The sequence below is a fragment of the Pleurotus ostreatus genome, assembly GCF_014466165.1.
Source record: "Pleurotus ostreatus strain PC9 chromosome Unknown scaffold_6, whole genome shotgun sequence".
Classification (NCBI taxonomy): Eukaryota; Fungi; Basidiomycota; class Agaricomycetes; order Agaricales; family Pleurotaceae; genus Pleurotus; species Pleurotus ostreatus.
The window spans coordinates 290602-311005 of NW_023503161.1; the positions used below are offsets into that span (position 1 = coordinate 290602).

A 20404-nucleotide genomic window follows, 5' to 3' on the forward strand; every position below is an offset into this window, starting at 1 on the left:
TTGGGACATGGTGATAATTCTTATGTTTTTCCTAGCTACTTTCGTTGTATTTCTACATGTGCTAGTCTATCTGTCTATGTCTGTTGTTTTTAGGGGCTTCCAGGAGCATTTCGGCACGTGATTGAGAACGGCAAAGCGCCCGCTGTTCAACGTTCAACGTTCAACTATCACCACCACACCATCGTACTCCAGGACCCTGGTTAATAGGTCAGCCCCCTGATCCGATTTCAGACATTTTTGAGCGGCTGAAGGCCGCTCGGCCTGAGGACTTTCAGACATTTTACGCCCAAAAAGGTGAAACACCCTGGTCCTTTTTTCGGACATTTTTGGGATTTGGTCCCTAGGCGGGATCCATTTTCGGACATTTTCAGTGGAGGTGCCGACGTTGGGTTGCTCGTCATACATTGTGTGTCGTGTATCTCAAGAACATCGGACTGCATCTGACTATGTTTACAGTTGTGGTGCTATATGCCAAAGGCGGCGGTAAGAATGGTCGACATGTGTCACAATCAGAAGCCTTCAATGTTGCCGCAATGTCATGGATAGGCTTGAAGGGCGGCGATTTAGCAGCATCACGGATACAACATCGCATTTCCTTACTCGTCACTTTGCAACCCTTCCCTCGCTCGCCTTCTTGTCCAGGCTCAAGGATGCCCCGTTAAAACCTGCAAACTCAAGTAGCAACATGGAGATGGAGTTGACGGAGCAAGACTGGGAAGTATATAGGCAGTTATATGCATCGAAAGCGAAGCTAGCAAAGGTAATGGTACTATCAAGGAAGAAAAATAAGACTGCATGGTTATTGGACGATTCGGAAGGGTAGAATGGGAGCTACGTGTGTGGGGGAGTCTGTATACACTGTATAAAGCTTTCGTGAGGCATCTACTAGCCTTGTAGAGCCCACGGGATGCCTAATACCATATTTCAGACATTTTGAGAGCCCCAGAAGGCCTGAACCGAAAATTCAGACAAATTGTGAGGCCCGCAGGGCCTCCTCTGAAAAATGGACATTTCGTCGAAATTTGGGAAGGGCCGGGTTCAAATCAGACACTTTCGGCCTATATCCATTCAGACATTTTGGGCCTTGCTGGATCAAGCCTTCACGGTCATAAACCAGGGTCCTCGTACTCCCTGCCTCTTGTCGCCGGGCCAGCATCGGCCTCGGGAATGGTCGTGGAGACGGCCATATTGCTCAAGCGATATTAACTTCACCAGGCGGTTGCCATCTCGTGGTGAAATGTGGAATAGTTTCGCACATGCCGGCTGGTGGCCAGGCCAGGCCAGATGCTTTATGTCTGCCCCAGGGTTGCTCAACGGTTTCTTCAATGGATATTATTCAGTTTTCCCAAAGTAACTTCCTCGTTCTGAATACGTGCTGAGACGCTAGTTCCTGCATTGGCAGCGCTCAGCCGCAAAGTGAAACGAAAGTCACATATGGAAATAAAGGAATGCACACCCTGCGGGGTTGTAAGAGTGTGACGATGGTGAGAATCGATTTCATCATTACATCGTTAATGTCCACTTCATCTAGACATATGCGGGGCACCACATGTCTAGCATCAGCCACATTGCATGGCGGTGTCTCTCTGGCGCGCACGCGTATTGGCTGTCTCCTCTTCTTTTCTACACGGTTGTCGGACGCCGTCAGTAAAACCGTCAATCTGGCACCTCATGGGAACAAATCCTCGGAGTCTCACAGTTTGGGCCATAATAGTCGTCGCTTTTCGACACATGTTAGCAATATCGGGTCGTGTCTTGGTCGCGAAGGCCATCGAGCAAGAGTTCTTTAACGTTATGCTCATGTCACCCCAGAGAACACCGGGATTACCTACGGCTGGTCCAAAGAATCGTTCGTCTCCTAATTCTTGTAAAAGTTTCTGGCGCGAGAGCGACGCGACGCGCGGTTACGCCGAAGCCGCAATGACGCAAAACTTATTCGCTCTACTTGGCTCGACTGTCAAGAGTTCCGACGGAACTCTTGACAACCTATTCGCTCCATTTCGCTCCTGACCGGGGCCCATGGGCTCTTCTTCAGGGCTGCTGATCGGGACGCAACTCGCTCAGTGTAAGTACGGCCTCAAAATTTCTGAGAGTGAGGTAACAAGGCCTTGAGCCACTTTCGTGTTTTTATTCCACGAAGTCCAACACCAAGCACCCCGACGCCCACCGCGATCTTCCGACAAAGAGTCGTACTTCCAACACCACAGAAGTTAATTATAAACCGGAAAGGCAAATAGATTATTAGTGAGTACAAGCTCCGCGCATAATTGTTGTTGACGTTTTGATCGGAGGACCGATTGGCCCGCTAGCAACAACATAAGCGATAGCTTACAAAAAATCTCTTGACATCATGAATAATTAATAAAGGTCCGTCGGAAGAAACTTCCAAACAGTATACGTACATCCATTGACCTTGTCTCATTGGTTCGTCCAGTTTGCCACGAATTTGCAATATAAAGGATGGCGGATGCAGCATATGAGTGAAAGTTCTGACAACCGCTCCCTATCCTTGACGCTCCATGGCTGTCAACCTTTTCGCTCGTTTCGCGACGCTCTGCACCCTTGCGGCCCTTGTCTGTGGCCTCCCCTCTCTGGAGGCTCGTGGTCCTGATCCGATATGCAAACAAATTGAAGACACGGTCTCTTCAGCGAGTGATGTTTACTATCCAGGTCAGTTATTGCGATGCTTTCGCGTTGTCGCAGAATCTCACCCATTCCCTCACAGGCCAGATACGTTATACACGAGGGATCAAGCATTGGGCGTCATCGAGCACCCAGCACGCGAAATGTGTTGTAGAACCTGGCACACCCGAGGACGTCGCGGTAACTGTAAGAGTAGATCATCATCGTTTGATGTACATTGGTATTGACCGCAGATCATCGATCATTATGCAGCTTCAAATTGTTGGATCAACGCGGACTCCCTTCGCCGTTCGTATTTGTAATGTCTTCCCTGAACCACTCCACTAATCCCTGGTTACGCCCATAGGTGAAAGGTGGCGGACATGCGTCAAACCCTGGTTTCTCTTCGACAACAGGCGTGCACATTACCATGACCCGGTTCAATCAGGTAGTCTACGACCAAGCGGCGCAAACAGCTACCGTCGGCGCAGGACTGGTGTGGGACGATGTCTACAGCGCGCTCGAGCCGTACGCAGTAAACGTCGTTGGCGGACGCGTCACCAATGTCGGCGTGGCAGGGTTTACATTGGGCGGAGGTGCGTATCACAGATCGTTTCCATATCAGAACCAGTTGCTCATGCAAGTTGAAGGTTACTCGTGGAAGAGTAACCAGTATGGGCTCACGGTCGACACAGTCACGGCCTATGAACTTGTCAAGCCCGATGGTGCCATTGTTACCGTCACCCACGATTCCGATCCGGATCTCTTTTTCGCTCTGAAGGTACGTTATCACTTATTCAATTTCATCAAGATGCAAGTCACTAATCTATATTCGCGTCGTAGGGCGGCTTCAACAATTTTGTGAGTCTCTGCGGGACTACCAAGACAAGCATCACTAACAGCCCCCAAGGGTATTGTCACGAAGTTCACGCTCAAAACGTTCCCTCAAACACAAGTCTGGGTAAGATCGAGTTCCTCTCAAGTTGCCAAGCTTGAGTCTAATTAGTAGCGAACAGGGTGGCTTGATTACATACACGAGTTCCCTCATCTTGATGCAATCAACGCCGCTACGGCCAAATTCTCCAACGAAGTCATCGACCCCAAGGCGTCAATCATCACCACCTACAACTTTTTGATCGGCCAAGTACGATATCTTTTTGTATCCTATGCACCCATGACTGACCGCAGGGCACATGCAGCCTGGTGTGTCGTTATTGCTTTTCTACGATGCGCCTACACCCCCAGCTGGCATCTTCGATGACTTCCTTGCAATCCCCCATTTCACCAAGGACATTAGCACTCGATCGTTCTCGTCCCTCGTACTGGCATCGCCTTCAGATGCAACCGCAGGACAAAGGTCAGACCCTAATCAATGAAAGCTGAGGTTTCCGTACTAACTTCTCAACTAGGGGTGCCTTCCATACCGTTCCCCTGGTATCCTTTTCGGAAAATCTCCTCAAAGCCATTGTGAATGAGTCTGTTGTACGTGTCCCCTACTTCACGGTCTGCCGCTGTTCTCAATCTCGATCCTCGCAGTTCTGGGGCACCCGACTCGGCTGGAAGACAGCTTCGTTCATTTCATACGACGTCGAGCCTTTCCTTCCGACTATCCTCGCTCATGGCACCGCGGCTACGGCGTATCCACCTGCGAGAGAGCAAAGTTTCTTGCCTCTCAATCTCTATTTCGCCTGGGGTCTCGAAATCTTCGACTCCGATTTCCATGATGCCATCAAAGCGAGTGCTGCAAACATCCGCCGGTTGGCCATTGCTGAAGGCCAAGCAAGCATTGTAGATGCACCTCACTACGGCAACTACGCTCTCTTCGATACCCCACTATCTGATATCTACGGTGCAAACCTACCGGCGTTGCAAATTATTAAGTCAGCTATTGATCCCACCAATGTTATGGGTCTTGCTGGCGGCTGGAAGCTGTGATCAGCAACCGCCAAGTCGCATCTTCTTTCGTTCTCGCATAATTTGATTCTACTGTATCCTTACCTGGGCATCTTCGGACTTCTTTCGATTTTCGGTACACTCCTTTGTTTCGTTCTCTTCGTTTCATAAACTATAAGCATCCTTGGGATATTACCAACCTATTATAGCACCATCGCTCGGCCGTTTGATGTTCTGCTTGATTATTTAATATAGCACAAGCAGATATGACATTTAGGCGTCACGAAGGTCCAGATATTTTGCATTCAAATATTCAGAGGCTTTGTCTCAGATTATTGTGCTTTCGCACGTTCTACCACTGTTGGATGTCCGATACAAGCTGAATGAGGCAAAATTTCCACTTTGATAGTAGACGCAAGATTTACGACCACTTTACGGCCCCGCCATATGGCACAATCTACCCATTGAAGCCACAGCAAGCGTTATCAACACCATCTCTTTCAACGACGTGTCAAACTCTCTGCGAAAGCAATTATCTTCGACACAACCTCCAAACGTATTAGGTGGCTACACTGAACACGATATGTGATAGCCAAGCCCTTCTTCGTCGACTTATTGGGATAAACTCAACATATCTACGACCTCCACACGACGATACATGTGGTCTGCTGAACACTTATTGACTTGGCGGAGAGCCCAAGACACGGCATGTTGATGAAGGATAATTTTCGGTATATCATTAGTATCTCTTGAATCCAAGGTCCAGCCGCTGATGCACAGTAGGATGTTCACTGTGTCGTTGCTGGATATGCCATTCTCGGGATTCAGGATCGCGTTTATAAAGCCATACCTATAACGCGGCGTCGCAGCCCTGATCTGCCTGCAACTCGTCGCGTCGTCGCGTCGATATGATACACCAAATGCCTTCAAATGATCCTCGCCGACCTGACCTTCACATGGAAGAGAAGTCCGGAATTTGACGTACTTTCTTGTTCAGAAGCGTGGTGCGAAGATACGTGGTGCTGTGCGATAGAAGCGACTCTACGTTTCGGAGTGGTTATTTGGATGGGATTAGTGAGGAGGCTAGTTCTGTTGTCTGGTAAGATCACTGATACAGAACACCTCCTCCACATGTCTAGGTGTTGAAGCCATGCGCATCCCGTTGGGTTCTGTTCTTGGGAGGAGCAAGGAATTCGTCTTCGGCACTCTGCCAGAACAAAATGCCTCAAACGCAGCCTCTGGTCAGTGCTATAAAAGCTAGCGTAAATGTCTGGTATACTCCAGAGTCTTCAGATCTCTAGAAAGCTACCGTCTCAACGATTTCAGCACAATGCTCCTCTTCTCCGTTCTCACTCTCGGGCTCGCTAGTACAGCGTTCGCCACACCCTTCAAAAGGTCCGGTGGCCTCACCGTCAAATTGTCGACGCCTACCACCTCCGTGAATTCTATCGAGGACCTTACTCTCGTCGCCGAAGTGACCAACACGGGGACTGAAGATGTCAAGGTCCTTAAGTACGGCACCGTCTTGGACGATAGACTTCCTACTCGCGCCTTCGCTGTCACGAAAGACGGCGTCGACGTGCCGTTCACCGGCATCAGAGTGAGTTGTTATGAATCCTCGATTGCCATTCTTTGACGTATTCGCCCCCAAGATTCAAGTATCTCTGGCTGATGCTGACGAAACCGCGTACACTACCATACCCGCAGGCAAATCAGTGACAGTCAGCCACGCAGGTGAGATTAACCGCTGATTGAAGGAACACGGCTTGATATATTTCTGATAGTGGCACCTTTGTTCGACTTTGCCTCTGTCGGCACCGGTAAATTCTCTTTCGAGACCCTCTCTACGTTCCAGGTTGCAGGCATCGCAGACAGAGTTGCGAGTATCACCGACCTGACCAAAGTAGAGACCGCCACAGATGCGGTTGCTGTCGAAGTGACCGCTGATGTCAAGAAGCGCGACCTCCCCGAACGCAACAAGCGTGCCGTCAACATCTGCTCTACCAGCTCCCGCAGGACTTTCATCGATGCCAGCTACTCCGAGGCCAAGACGCTCGCTTCTTTGGGTTCCTCGTACATCAGCAGCCGCGGCACCGGCGATGCTCTCTATCGTGCTTATTGGAAGACCAACAGTGCCTCGAGTGTTACTTCTATCCTCAACGCTGTGGCGAACGAAAACTCTGGTTCTAGAACGTATGACCATATCTACATCTACAAGTCGTGATGCTAATTTATAACGTACCTCTAGCCTCAGTTGCACAGACAGCTTGGGCGCATGCAGCAGTGGTGTCATTGCCTACACTGCGACCGCGACTACCAATGTCAGTGCGACCTCGAGACACTTAGTAGCTGGTGTACTAACGGACAGTAAATTCAGATTTACTTCTGCGGCATCTTCTTCAACGAAGTCGCGAACGGCAACTTGTGCTCTGGTACATCCGTCGCTTCCCGCAACGTCCGCGGCGGCACTACCCTCCACGAAGTACGTGAGCGGGGTTGGGCTTATGCGAAACGTCCCAGCTAATGTTGACTAGCTGACACACGCTGTTGGAAGAACTACTGACGTTGGCTATGGATGCGCTTTTGACCAGGGTTTATCTGCTGCTCAATCCATCCGAAACGCCGATAACTTCAATGTAAGGCATACCTCCCATTCTACACTGAACTCGTCTCATGCCAGAGTCACAGTGCTTCACTACTCAGGTCTACGCCAACACCAGATGCTAGACGTATAAGACGGCCGATGACCGCCCAGAATAGGGATGATGTGATTGGTACAGATTACATGTGTTGACCTAGTTAACATGTACATCGGCTCTTGCCTCTCTCTGCCTTCAGTGTTTCAGCGCCGTTCTCCCTAACAGTAACACCAAGCGACTGTAAGGCTTCTTCACAAAAGATGGTAGTATTCAGCGAATTCGTCATCTCCTTCTTCTTTCGCGCTCAGCTCAACAATTCCTCTGATGCGCAGGGCCGCCTCCTTCCCGACGAGATATTCTAGGAAGGCATTCGCCATGTCCATCCCTTCCTCGCTGTCAGACGAAGCACTACCGCAGTACGGACAACATACCCGCCGTGACCCCGGAACTCGTCCAGATTTTCTTGTCGTCGTTCACCACAAATCGTGCTTTAGGAATCCAGTCGATCCCGTACCCATGGATATTTTCCTGTGCCGAAGTAATGTCGATTGGCTGGTCATTTGTCGCTTGCGAGACAACTTACTACAACAGCCTTGAATACTGACTTGTTGGTGGTGGCTTTCTTGCCTTGCAAAAGGCCGGCTCGCGCTAGAATCCACGATCCAGTGCAAACAGACAGAACATGTTTGGCACCTGGTGCTTGACGTTTGAGAAATTCGAGCAGGGAGGAAGGAACTTTCTCCGGACGAGCACCCTGACCTGAGAGTGTATTGGCAGTCCATATCTCGTAAATACACTAGCCATCGATGAAGTAGACTCACCCCCGGGAACCAAGATTAAGTCGAATTGTTCGCCATCTCCCACTTCATCGTATGTTCGATCTGCGAGTGCTCGAGGACCTGCCGTGGCCTTGATGGGCTCAAGAGTGCGTGCTAGGTATGTGATTTCGAGCAGGTACGATGGAGTAGGAACGTCGGGCTTGACGTTATTTGGGTCCAAGAATCCGAGAATTTCTATAGGGCCCTGGTAATCCAGTGCTGTAACTTGATCGAAGAGGCAGACAGCAAGACGGAGAGTAGTTGGTGAAGAAGCCATGGTGTCGAAGATTGCAGAAGTCCTGTGCAAATATTGGAAGCTCACATAACTACTAGTAGGGTCCGGTGTAAACCTGTGACCGGTCAAGACCCCGTCCGGGTGAGAGATTTCTCAAATCGACACCTCATGATCTTGCGTATGTCAAATATTGTAACCTCACAAGCTAGGGTATTTTTGACTCAATCCAACATTGAGTGCACTATGATAATACGATTCAGGGATCAGTAGACTACAGCAGTACTACAGCTTCCTACAGCCGAGTTGGCAGCCCCTATATTAGTATGAGCATTTAATCCAGCACGTGCCCTGCACGCGCTTCGTGTGAAATTCGACGCGCCCAGCGAGTCTGACTACATCGCGTCCGACAACGAGTCAACGACCGACGCGCAGAATGCACGGACGTCTCGCCCATCTGTAGTGCTCTTAAATTGCCCATTTATTGCTGAAAATGCCGAACAATCCCTCTGCTGCTCACGCTCGCCTTCCCCGCCCGCTTGTCGTCAGTGGGTCCATCATCGAGATATCAGATTCAGAAGACGACTATGAACACATTGGCTGGCCTTCTCCATCTCAGAAGGCTCCACTCAAGGTTGCATCAGGGGCACTGGACAATGGTGCCACTCCGGCGGCACGAGACAAAGCAGTACCTCCAGAACGTAAGGGTGAAAACGCGCCACCCCATGCAGTAGCGACTCTCTCGCAAACACCCTCGATTCAAGTGCTCATGGAGCCCCCGAAACCCGATCTCGTTATCCCCCAAGACCAACTCCGGCAGGTTCTCGAAGTCGTACCAGACGTACAGCCTGAGTACGCTCAGGAGCTTCTGACGGAATCCAAGACGGTTGAAGCCACGCTGAACGCTCTGTTCGAGAATCCAGCATATCCAAAGGTTGACAGGAAGGGAAAGCGGAAGGCTGAAGACCCTATGGGCAAGGAGAGGGGACAGCCGAAACCAAAGATTGATTATTCGACCACGGAGAGGCCAACTCTCGGCGGGCCATACTATTATGAGCTGGCGTTGGTACGTATACCCCTGTCTCAGAGTCTTATCATCTCATGTCCATCTAGGAACAACTCCAAGTCGACTTTCCATTAATCCCCAAACCGTACATTCGATCAGTGCTTCTACTAAAGAAAGGATTATACGTTCCTGCGCATCTACAGCTTCTCGTAGACTCAAAGCTCCCGATTCTACCCTACAAGCGTAAGGTTATAGCCTACCGCTCGAAAGGTAAAGCACCGTTAGTGGAGGATCCTGACTTCACCACCGAGCGCGAATGGCTTGTCCACAAGCTCCAAGAAGGCGCACTGGTGCCGAACGCAACGGGTTCGTCCCAGCAGTCCATTACACCAAGCGATGTCGAGGACGGCATCGAGTGCGGCTGTTGTTTTACTTCATACCCCTTTGTATGCATGCTCTTTCTTTTAGCCGAGCCTCACTCATCCACCTTCAGGAAAAAATGGTACAATGTCCAGATGCTCATCTCTTTTGCTCGGAGTGCATGGTTTCATACGCAGAGAACCTACTAGGCTCACACAACCCCAATATCGTATGCATGGACCAATCCGGGTGTAAACTCGCCTTCCCGGATTCAGAGCTACGACGTTTCTTGGATGATAAACTACTGGAGCTATATGAACGCGTTAAACAGCGCAAAGAGATAGAAATGGCTGGGTTAGAGGGGCTGGAGGAGTGTCCTTTTTGCGAGTACAAGGTAGTTATTGAGAATCCAGAGGAGAAGCTATTTAGATGTGAAAGAGAAGAATGCGGCGCCGTTAGCTGTCGAGCGTGTAAGAAGCTGGTCAGTGCTTTCCATGATCTTCCTGCTTTCGTGTCATAATATTGTGCATAGGATCATCTACCGAAGAGTTGCAAAGGTAACGTCTGATCTCGTCCCTTCACAGCAGTACACTGAGGGACACCCCGAACGTGACAGAAATGGAGGCTGAGAAATTGCTGGACGGACGTCACGCCATCGAAGAAGCTATGAGTGGGTTCCCCGCTCATACCCGTCGTACCACAAGCTAACGATTTCTGTCCAGCCCAAGCCCTGTTGCGAAATTGTCCCAAATGCGAGAAAGGTACGATTGCTCCCACGTCTCGAATGATATTCCTCGTCCTTATGACCCGATTGTTCAAGCCTTTATCAAAGAAGCTGGAGTAAGCTCGCCACAAAACACTCGCGCTACCTTGTGTGCTGACCCTTCTGTTATAGTGCAACAAGATGACATGCCCGAACTGCCGCACTCTGTCGTGCTATGTCTGTAGGAAGGTTATCACCGGCTACGAACATTTCAACCAGAATGTACGCTTTCTTTCCTCCCCTTATCTCTCACACAACTGAAGTCACCGCAGCCTCATGCTCCTCAGGCAAGTGCGAACTCAAACAAATGTCTTCTGTGGGATCAAGTAGAACAAAGACACGCTGACGAGGTACCCTCGAGCCCCTTCCAAACCCTTTCCACATCCTGACTCTATCATTTTATCAGGTCAAAGCCGCCGCAGAACGTGCTACCGAGGCCTATCGACGTGACAATCCAGATGTAGCACAGGAGGACATCAAGGTCGATCTACCAGCTGCACCGAAAGCCCCTGCTCCTCTGGCTATGCAGGCCCTAGTGGTTCCCCGTCTTGATCTTCCGATTCCCGCGCGCCCACCGCTTGACGTCGGCGCGCTGGCCGCAGAGATATTCAACGAGCATCGTATGGGCGCGGCACAAAGAGATCAGATGATAAGGCAATGGGCGGGTCAGCAGCATGTCCCAGCGCCCATGCCACAGCCCATCCTCAGGCTCCCTGCCGTAGCAGTACCACCGCAACGTATTCAGGTGCTGCCACATATTCCGAGAGCCCCTCCCGTTCAACAGGCTGCTATTCCGAGAGCTAGACGTCGCAGGAGATGAACGCTGTATATCATCTCGGTTGTGGCCCCGTGCATTCTCGAACCACCAATCCTATGGCCGCTAGCGACACCGTGTATTTAATCACGACGTGCAAGCGGGATAATTTATATCATACTGTACATGCTTACCTATATAGATAGGCTATGCAACAATTTCTGCCTTACGTGTATTCCCCTTCTTTACTATGCCACAGATGTGCTTAGGCTTTTGAACGATTCGATTCAGCAAATATATTTATCGAGATTGAATTGATGAGGTGAGTGAAACAGTGTCGCTCGTCTTGTCTTGCTCACGAAATACCTAGCTTATAGATTTCTACAACGAAGATTAAATATTTGAATGGTCATGAGTTCCGCCCGACAAGTGAGCTTAGAAGACTAATATTACCTGCGACGCAATAAGCTGTGTACCGCCATCAACTGTTTGCTCCACCCTATAGCATCGTAGACTTAGCTAACGACCATGGTCGTTATATCGAGCCGTCGATGCCATGCTTCTTTATCGTGCACAGGCGACGCCAACGCCAAAAAATACGCTCTGCGCCCCTTCGTTGCCTGAAGAACGTGCTCCGTACAGCCTCATGAGCATTCACTTGGGAACCCCGATTGAGCAACCCCGATTGAGCTGTTATGCAACTTCAGCATGTGGTACAGTGATAGACACCCCGAGTTAGTATGGCAGTGCTACGGTCTTCGGCTGTCCTGGATGCCCCGCTGGGAACGTTGCTGTTGAACACCGGCGAGAACGAACGCTGTATTGCAATTATATCCGATCCTGTCTCAGCAGAGAGGATACTCCAATATGCGATCTTCATGGAGGGGAGAAGGGGAGAGTGTGAATCGTACTATTCGGAAGTGGCTTCAAGCTAGGATGTAAAGCTGCGGGCGCCAATAATTACGGTAGGTCCATGGCAATTTTGGACTCGGAGGCTGTGATTCAAGGGCCGACTCGCTCCTGACAACCCCATTGGCACTGCAACTGGTCTTCTGTATAAAGGCTGATGGATGATGGTCGTACGTGCTGGTTTCATACATCTGTATCACACCCATTAGCGTTTAAACTTTATTACCGCAGTCTCGCCCTCAGCATGTTTGTCCCTTTCTTCACCAAACGAGCGTCAAAGAGAGAGCTTGAACGTCGTAAAGGTGGTGGCGGTCGTGGTGGCGGTTCAAGCGCAGGGGGATCCCGAGGTGGCAGCTCAAGTTCTTCATCTGGGGGTTCAAGTAGGAGTTCAGGCAGCGTCGGCGGCGGTTCGAGCGGCAGATCGTCCACTGTGTCGACGGGATCTGGTACCCGTGGGGTGAGTTCCGCTGGAAATGGTGGTGGGCGAGTCGCATCAATACCCGCCGGACAACCATTCGCAGGTCGCTCAGTTGGAGGAGGGACAAGGCAACAAGTAGTTGGCTCTGCGTGCGTGCTTTGATCTTTCGCTGGCGTGGTGCTTTCACTAATCTCGGGCCCTTGAATCGTTGGACAGGCAATACGGAAGTGGGTATCCTGGTGTAGCAGGCCGTGGCGTTGCAGGCCGTGGCTTCCCCTTCTACTTCTGGCCCGTCGCTTGGGGAGGAGCTGCTGGTGCAGGGACGGGCGCCTACTTACACACCAATGAAGTACGACAAAAAATCTCCATCTTGAATATGAATATACACTGACTTTGGTCTGATCCAGTATGGTCGACACGATAATTCCAGTCGTCCAGGCGGGGCTCAGGTTACAGCAACCTTCATATCAAACTCCAATGGTACAAACACCTTCCGCCTGATGTCAGACACTGCAACGGTGACATCGCTGATCGAGGGCATCCGGGGCAATTGTTCATCGTCGCTTGCAGCCAATAGCTCAACATCGTCATCTGCCTTCGATCCCAACGGGTTACCCAAGCCAGAACAAACTGTTCAATACTATCGTGCCAGCAGTGTCGCTCTCACGTTCGACGGCTACAATAATACTGGTGCGCTTGCCGGCGAAGGGACGCCTGATACGCCTCTACCCGCCGGGCTCGACGCCACTCTGCTCAATTGCCTGAATGCAACAATAATTAACAATGTACCCTTGGTGGATGCTGCGGACATACGGTGGTCGGCACCAAGCATCGCTCTACTGCCCTTATTCTGGATTGCATGGTTCATATCTGCGCGCCTCTAATGATACGCCTACACATTTTACTTACGGTATATGTATCATCACTGTTATTATATCCAGATCAAAAGTAGTACTATAAGCTAGTCTCGAGGTCACAGATGGACTCAAGTAATGTAGACATAGTTCGACGCTGTGAGATCCTTGTAGCAGTATCATGGAATGAGCTTCATGTCCCCTTCGCGCACCCCGAGATAGTAGACGCTATACAATACAAGAAGTGGTTCACCGTCTTAAGGGAGCCAAATCCTTAGGGGTGCTAGGGGCTACTGGAAAAGGACGGTATGCTAGATTCCAATTCGGGGGGATTTAGCCAACTGACCCATCCATGTGGTCGCCGTGTCTACTGTAATTAGAACAGATTCCTCATTAGATGTGACGGTGAATGCACACAACAGCCAATACGCAAACAGCAAGTACCATTCGTGTGTAATGTTGGGCTGTCCATCAGCTTCTCGTGACGATACAACCCGTCCAGAAGCCAAAAATACTCCAAGGTTCCAATTACTCTGTAATGCACATGTAGCGCAGAGTGATACTTGGCGTGGTGATGGATACAAAGAATACCCGGATGAACAGCTGCTCCAAAGGCCTGAAGCTTCGTGAAGCGGGTATAAAGCGTACCAATGTTGATACCTTCGAACATCCAGGATGCCATTACTGAAGAGCCCCCACTCACTGGAAGATATCTCCGATGCGATCGACACTGGTAGTTACCACCGGGTTGCCAGCAATCACCGCTTGCTAACTTGCGCCTTACCCAGTCAACCTACTTCAACTAAAAGATTGGGATACGGCACCTCGATTCGACCAAGACACAGACAAATCGAAATTTCGGCAGTTCGAAGATGCTCGCGACAGTGTCAAGGCCTTCTACAAGGAGCAGCACGGTAAGGACAACCCACCTACCATTTGCTAGAGCCTGAAGATATCACCTCAGAGAGGCAAACGGTGGAATTCAACACAAAGGTCCGAGAAGAGATGCAAGGCAATGTTCACGCACGGATGGGTGAGCTGGATAATTCTATCCTTTATCGTCGACGTGCTGAAGACTTGAATCAAGGGATATGGGAGGCGATGAACATGCTTAACACCTTGAGAGATGAATCAGATCCAGACGTCAGCACTTTAGTAGAGCTCTGCAAAACTCCCACTCACGTACTCTTCACCTTGGCAGACAAATATGTCTCAGATGGAGCACCTACTCCAAACGGCCGAAGCAATCCGAATTGATGGTAAACCAGAATGGATGCAAGTTGTTGGCTTGGTCCACGACCTTGGGAAACTTCTCTACTTCTTTGATTCTCAGTGCGTGTTCCTCCTCCTGTCGCGGTTTGTTTCTGACGTGTACGTATTAGGGGGCAATGGGATGTTGTTGGGGTGGGCGACATTTATCCATCTTCCGCTAAGAAGTACTAATTTCTTCTAGGATACCTTCGTGGTCGGGTGCCAATTCTCGGACAAGATAATTTACCCTGAGACTTTTGCTGGAAATCCGGATAGCAACGATCCGGTGTATTCCTCGAAGTTTGGGATTTACAAACCACATTGCGGCCTTGACAATGTCATGCTTTCATGGGGACACGACGAGGTTCGTACCTTTACTCCGCCTAGCTTGGGGGGAATTGACTTTTTGGTTCCTTGTTAAGTACTTGTATCGCGTTCTGAAAGATCAAAGCAGTTTGCCCGCCGAGGGCTTAGCGATGATTCGTTATCACAGCTTCTACCCGTGAGTACGAGCTCGCTGCGCACTTGTATCTGATTGAAATGTTGTAACAGTTGGCATCGTGATGGAGCCTACGAGCATCTGATGAATACTGCAGACGTCAAGTCGCTCGCGGCTGTTCAGGCGTTCAATCCATACGACTTGTATAGCAAAAGTGACATACCGGTCAACGCGGCAGAATTGAAGCCTTATTACTGCGATCTTATATCGAAATTCTTTCCGCCAGTAATCGAGTGGTGATGTGGATAGTTCGGTAGAATGCACTTTACCGCTTTACTATGAATCGATTTTATCTTATCTTATCTCTCGATGATCCTGTTCTTGAGGATGACTCGAACTCATATTTGAAGTCCTGAAAATTGTTATCGATTCCAGATCTGGCTTTCTCCATTCTTTCACGCTCACCACTTGTAGCATTATCTAAATCGTTCGCCAGAACGATGAGCTCGATGCCACAATTACCTCACATCCCTGGCACGGACCCGTCAAGTTGCGTATTTGACGCATTCCGAACGGCCATCGCTAAGAGGGTCTCCGACGCGCTCCCTCCGCTCACGGTCGAGCAAGTATACAACGGGGTGGACTATGGAAAGAAGGGAGTGGACTTCACAGTGGCCCTACCGCGATTCCGGCTCCCGGGGAAGGTAGACGAGCTCGCGGGGAAGGTATTGAGTAAAGTATGTGGTATGTGGCGCAAGGGAGCTCTTATGAACCGTCCCACTGATTATATATCTAGTTCGAAAAAGACGAATGGGTGGAATCAGTGATACACGATAAAGCATTCCTACACTTCCAACTCAACACGTCCAATGTCATCCGCGAAATCTTGAACCAAGTCCACCAACTAACCCATGCGACGGAATCAGGAAAGCCGGAGTACGGGACCAACACGTCAGGAAAGGGCAAGAAAGTTATTATCGAATACTCCTCGCCGAATATTGCGAAATCATTCCACGTTGGCCACCTTCGAAGTACAATCATCGGAGCATTCCTCGCAAACCTGTACAAGAGTTGCGGATGGGACGTGGTATCGCTCAATTATCTAGGCGACTGGGGGACTCAAGTGCGTATAATGATTTCACTACTACTCGCCATACTCATGCATCCGCGTTAGTTCGGAATGATTGCCGTTGGATTCGAAAAATACGGTTCTCAAGAGGAGCTGGAAAAGGACGCAATCAAGCATCTATTCGATGTCTATGTTCAGGTCAACAAGGACGCGAACGAAGACCCCAACGTAAAAGTCGAAGCCGCCAAATGGTTCAAGCGTATGGAGGACGGCGATGAGTCTGCGTTGACCAATTGGCGGGTATGGCGGGAACTCAGCGTCAAGAAGTACGAGGGCGAGTACAATCGGCTGAATGTTCACTTTGATGAGTATACCGGCGAAAGCAAGGTTGGGAAGGAGTGGCAGGACAAGGCGCTGGAACGGCTGGAAGCGATGGGCTTGATCAGCGACGTCGACGGGGCCAAGATTGTTGACCTCGAGAAATGGAAGATGGGGAAGGCGGTTTTACGCAAGAAAGGTGGGTAATATTCCTTCCCATGCGATTATTCTCATTCGTTGTAGACGGCACTTCCATTTACCTAACTCGAGACATTGCCGGCGCTATTGAACGTTACGAGAAGTACAACTTCGACAAGATGATCTACGTCGTCTCATCGCAACAAGACCTCCATCTGTCCCAGTTCTTCAAAATTCTGAAGTTGATGGAGTTCCCGTGGGCAGACAAACTCGAACACGTCAACTATGGCCTGGTGCAGGGGATGAGTACGCGGAAGGGGACAGTTGTTTTCTTGGATCAGATCATCAAGGAGGCGGCTCAAGTGATGCACGAGCAGATGCAGAAGAACGAAGATAAGTACAAGGCCATCGAGGATCCGGAGAATACGAGCCTGGAGATCGGCATCACTGGGGTGAAGATTCAAGACATGGCCGCGAAACGCATAAACAACTATACATTCAACTGGGATCGTATGAAATCTTTCGAGGGTGATACTGGCCCATATCTCCAATACGCGCACGTCCGACTCGCTTCCATCGGGCGAAATAATCCGCACCTGTTCCCGCTCCCACCACCCGAACAGATCGACACTTCACATCTTGTTTCCTCTCCTCATGCGCGTGATATCGTTTTCCTGCTCGGCACTTACCCCGATGTTGTCAAAGTCGCGCTGAAGACGCACGAGCCGAGTGGTGTAGTGACTTTCGCGTTCAAGCTGAGCCATGCGATTTCGAGCGCATGGGACACTGTAGGTGTGAAAAGCGAGAAGGACATCGAGATCGCTCGGGCGCGGATGTGGATGTACGAGTGCGCTAGACATGTTTTGGCCGCTGCGATGGAGCTATTGAGCATTCGACCGTTGGAAAAGATGTAAAGATGTAACGTTAACCTCTGATCTACAATTATCCTACGATTTTGGGCATCAGGATCATGGAGTGCCGCATAATTCACTTTTTACTCCTGGAAAATGGACTCGGATACTGAGTACTGTGTCACGATTATACATAATTCACCAGTATCGAACGTAAGGTGGTATCGGTAAGTATGTTCTTTGCTAATTCTGGGAAGTAAACTCTGTATCGAACGTCAGATTGGAACAGGGTTAGCTTTCAAAATTTCACAGTCTTGTAAGCAAGGCACCCCGTCGCAGCCCGTCGCCTCTGGCTACGCATTGTATCCAGCCAGCGAACCTCTTACAGGAACGCGACGGAGTCAATTCCGTTACGGAACGCTATCTCCATCTACGTTGCAGGCTCATATTTCCAGTAGAATCGTCTGAATCATCTAACGCGTGAAGCGGCTGAACAAGGCGACCACCGGAGAAACGGACAATGCATTGAATCATTTGAATGAAATATGTGGCGCGGGCGTATTGACGGCCTTGTTATCACTGGCTAGAAATTTGAAACCAATGTCCTACACCCATACAATGGCAGGACTAGTAAAGATCCCTTGTCGTATACACTAAAGCATACACTACATCCACCGAGGTTTGGCCCAAGAATAGCCTGAAAATCCCGGGATTCCGTCGGCCTCGTAGATAATACATACCGATGGCCATTCGATTGGACACTTGGAGAAATGCATATGTAGTGTTCGGCAAAGATATTGCGAACGGTGGCCATACCCAATGGGATATGAGCTCTACCCACGTTTGCCAGGGGATGGATAAGCACTGAACTGTCTGAAAGTTTGCCCCAACCCCATGTCAAGACCTACTTCTAGGCGACGAGCCTACGTACATTGACAAGATGACGGACAAGCACATATGAACTTGCAGAATGAAAGCATATCATTGTATTGGCGGCATAGCATAGAATTCATGGGACACATTCGCTTCTCCGAAAGTAGGCTATTCACTCCCGAAACATCCTTTTAAGCGATCAAAGTGGAAGCCGTCGCCGAATCGTACTTGAAGGTGGGAGGGATTTGCTGCTTGGTTTTATAGTAGCGAGCAAGACGGTGGATGCGAGACTCGATAAGAATCAAGCGGAACTTGGAGTCCTTATCTTTGCGGTTAACTTCCAAGTGCTTGCGGACGGCGACCGCCTTTTTGATGAGGTGCCAAAGGTCCTCAGGGATGGATGGTCCCAATCCTATCCCCAAACAAAAAGGTATGTGATGAAATCACAGCGTAAAAGCGAGGATGGGAAGCAGACAAGACCGGCAGTGCATGAGAGGCGCGTCAACAGATCAGAGTACATCACACACCATGGGACTTGAGGATACGGAGGATCTTGTTTCCGGTGACGAAACGGACTTGGGGAATGCCATGGGAGTCACGGAGGGTGACACCGATCTGCGAAGGGGTCAAACCCTTGCGAGCAAGCTTGATGATGTGGTCAATGACATCGTCCGGGGTGGTCTTCAACCATGTTGGAGGGGCTCTGCGATAAGGCAAAGCGGAGGACGCTGGGCAATACATTCAATGAACTTCTGATCCAATATTATCAAGGGATTAGAGCCTACAAATGCCCTTTCCGGGAGCGTGCATGCGACCCATGGCTGATTCTGCGCGTGAAAGTGAGCAAGCCTCGTCGTGCGTATCATCAAAGCTCGACTTACAATTTGTGGTGGTCGAGAAGATGTCTTGAGGATGTCGTTGGCAACGTTGAAGCACAACGAAGGACGAAATCTTCAGAGGCTGCCGCGAGTTGCCGAAGGTGGCTGAAACAGCTGTATAGTCGAGTGCCCAATTTGGTGCAGCCACCTACCGAGATCTTTGTTTGTCCGTGTTGCCTCCATCCCAAAACCTACACCAGCCCGACAAGAGGTCGTCGCCCGTGGTGACCAGCAAGCCAGTCCTCAAGGTTCGTCGTTTCTTGCGCGTACAAGTGCTCATCTTGCTCATTGGACCCACAGCATGAAGCTCAACATCGCCCGTAAGCCATCGTTACATGGTTTTGATTCCAATATATAACTCATTCATCCAATGAAGATCCCGCAACCGGGAACCAAAAGCTCATCGATATCGACGATGAAAGACGAGTGTATGGATCACGGAACGTTGCTGATATACTGCAACTGACAATTCATGTACAGTCGCATTTTCTACGACAAGAAGATCTCCCAAGAAGTCGCAGCCGACGCTATTGGCGATGAATGGAAGGGCTACATTTTCCGTATCACTGGCGGTAACGACAAGCAGGGTTTCCCAATGAAGCAAGGTGTTCTCCTTCCCCACCGTGTCCGTCTCCTCCTCTCCGACGGCCATTCCTGCTACCGCATCCGCCGAACTGGTGAACGCAAGCGTAAATCCGTCCGTGGTTGCATAGTCGGCCCCGATATCGCCGTCCTCTCGTTGGTCATCGTTAAGCAGGGCGACGCCGAGATCCCAGGACTCACTGACTCCGTCCAGCCCAAACGCCTGGGTCCTAAGCGAGCCACGAAGATCAGAAAGTTCTTCAACTTGAGCAAGGAGGACGATGTCAGGAAATACGTTGTCAGGAGAGAGGTCAAGAGCGCAAAGAAGGAGGATGCTAAGCCCTACACCAAGGCGTAGGTCGAAATCCATGCCTTGTCTCTACGTGACACTTACCCGTACCCTTAAGACCCAAAATCCAGCGACTTGTTACCCCCGTCCGCCTCCAACGCCGCCGTCATCTCAATGCCCTCAAGCGTCGCAGAATTGACCACCAGAAGGAGCAAAAGTCGGAATACGAGTATGTGCTATTTCTGCTTTCCAATGACATCGCTGATTGTATGTAGCGCCCTCATTGCCAAGCGTGTGGCAGACAAGAAGGCGAAGGCAGCTGCTATCAAGGCATCCCATAAGTAAGCCATCATCTTCATACTAGTGGACCGATGCCGATACCCTTTTGTGCAGGACGACCGCTTGAATGCTTAATCTGTAGTTCCCCTTTCCTCTCGTATGCACCATG

General features: G+C 50.1%; 9 protein-coding genes across 9 annotated transcripts; 7 read left to right on the forward strand and 2 right to left on the reverse strand.

Moving 5' to 3' along the window:
* Positions 1 to 2519: 2519 nt before the first annotated feature.
* Positions 2520 to 4557, forward strand: PC9H_008348 (uncharacterized protein; the record flags this gene model as incomplete). Its single annotated transcript, XM_036777862.1, has 11 exons — positions 2520 to 2670; positions 2726 to 2829; positions 2896 to 2931; positions 2990 to 3218; positions 3273 to 3403; positions 3466 to 3483; positions 3533 to 3583; positions 3632 to 3766; positions 3822 to 3979; positions 4032 to 4104; positions 4159 to 4557. 11 exons carry the CDS (start codon positions 2520 to 2522, stop codon positions 4555 to 4557), a joined length of 1485 nt encoding a protein of 494 aa, XP_036629290.1.
* A 1288-nt stretch (positions 4558 to 5845) lies between these two features.
* PC9H_008349 (uncharacterized protein) lies at positions 5846 to 7242 on the forward strand (the record flags this gene model as incomplete). Its single annotated transcript, XM_036777863.1, has 7 exons — positions 5846 to 6115; positions 6168 to 6249; positions 6300 to 6708; positions 6764 to 6836; positions 6893 to 6997; positions 7050 to 7151; positions 7204 to 7242. The coding sequence occupies 7 exons, from the start codon at positions 5846 to 5848 to the stop codon at positions 7240 to 7242; spliced, it is 1080 nt and encodes a 359-aa protein (XP_036629291.1).
* Positions 7243 to 7405: 163 nt separating this feature from the next.
* On the reverse strand, positions 7406 to 8249 carry PC9H_008350 (uncharacterized protein; the record flags this gene model as incomplete). Its single annotated transcript, XM_036777864.1, has 4 exons — positions 7406 to 7539; positions 7586 to 7682; positions 7738 to 7913; positions 7976 to 8249. 4 exons carry the CDS (start codon positions 8247 to 8249, stop codon positions 7406 to 7408), a joined length of 681 nt encoding a protein of 226 aa, XP_036629292.1.
* A 448-nt stretch (positions 8250 to 8697) lies between these two features.
* On the forward strand, positions 8698 to 11153 carry PC9H_008351 (uncharacterized protein; the record flags this gene model as incomplete). The annotated part of the gene is made up of 10 exons (XM_036777865.1): positions 8698 to 9270; positions 9318 to 9656; positions 9704 to 10051; positions 10103 to 10127; positions 10187 to 10240; positions 10293 to 10331; positions 10391 to 10410; positions 10466 to 10555; positions 10606 to 10683; positions 10740 to 11153. The coding sequence occupies 10 exons, from the start codon at positions 8698 to 8700 to the stop codon at positions 11151 to 11153; spliced, it is 1980 nt and encodes a 659-aa protein (XP_036629293.1).
* A 1087-nt stretch (positions 11154 to 12240) lies between these two features.
* On the forward strand, positions 12241 to 13298 carry PC9H_008352 (uncharacterized protein; the record flags this gene model as incomplete). The annotated part of the gene is made up of 3 exons (XM_036777866.1): positions 12241 to 12563; positions 12631 to 12763; positions 12822 to 13298. 3 exons carry the CDS (start codon positions 12241 to 12243, stop codon positions 13296 to 13298), a joined length of 933 nt encoding a protein of 310 aa, XP_036629294.1.
* A 645-nt stretch (positions 13299 to 13943) lies between these two features.
* Positions 13944 to 15258, forward strand: PC9H_008353 (uncharacterized protein; the record flags this gene model as incomplete). The annotated part of the gene is made up of 9 exons (XM_036777867.1): positions 13944 to 14001; positions 14057 to 14182; positions 14233 to 14301; positions 14356 to 14411; positions 14470 to 14600; positions 14651 to 14672; positions 14722 to 14883; positions 14942 to 15021; positions 15072 to 15258. The coding sequence occupies 9 exons, from the start codon at positions 13944 to 13946 to the stop codon at positions 15256 to 15258; spliced, it is 891 nt and encodes a 296-aa protein (XP_036629295.1).
* Positions 15259 to 15458: 200 nt separating this feature from the next.
* PC9H_008354 (uncharacterized protein) lies at positions 15459 to 17397 on the forward strand (the record flags this gene model as incomplete). Its single annotated transcript, XM_036777868.1, has 4 exons — positions 15459 to 15695; positions 15755 to 16081; positions 16133 to 16544; positions 16589 to 17397. 4 exons carry the CDS (start codon positions 15459 to 15461, stop codon positions 17395 to 17397), a joined length of 1785 nt encoding a protein of 594 aa, XP_036629296.1.
* Positions 17398 to 18398: 1001 nt separating this feature from the next.
* RPS13 (ribosomal 40S subunit protein S13) lies at positions 18399 to 19026 on the reverse strand (the record flags this gene model as incomplete). Its single annotated transcript, XM_036777869.1, has 3 exons — positions 18399 to 18619; positions 18735 to 18935; positions 18993 to 19026. 3 exons carry the CDS (start codon positions 19024 to 19026, stop codon positions 18399 to 18401), a joined length of 456 nt encoding a protein of 151 aa, XP_036629297.1.
* A 360-nt stretch (positions 19027 to 19386) lies between these two features.
* On the forward strand, positions 19387 to 20301 carry RPS6 (40S ribosomal protein S6; the record flags this gene model as incomplete). Its single annotated transcript, XM_036777870.1, has 5 exons — positions 19387 to 19405; positions 19462 to 19513; positions 19566 to 20021; positions 20075 to 20185; positions 20232 to 20301. 5 exons carry the CDS (start codon positions 19387 to 19389, stop codon positions 20299 to 20301), a joined length of 708 nt encoding a protein of 235 aa, XP_036629298.1.
* Positions 20302 to 20404: the final 103 nt, after the last annotated feature.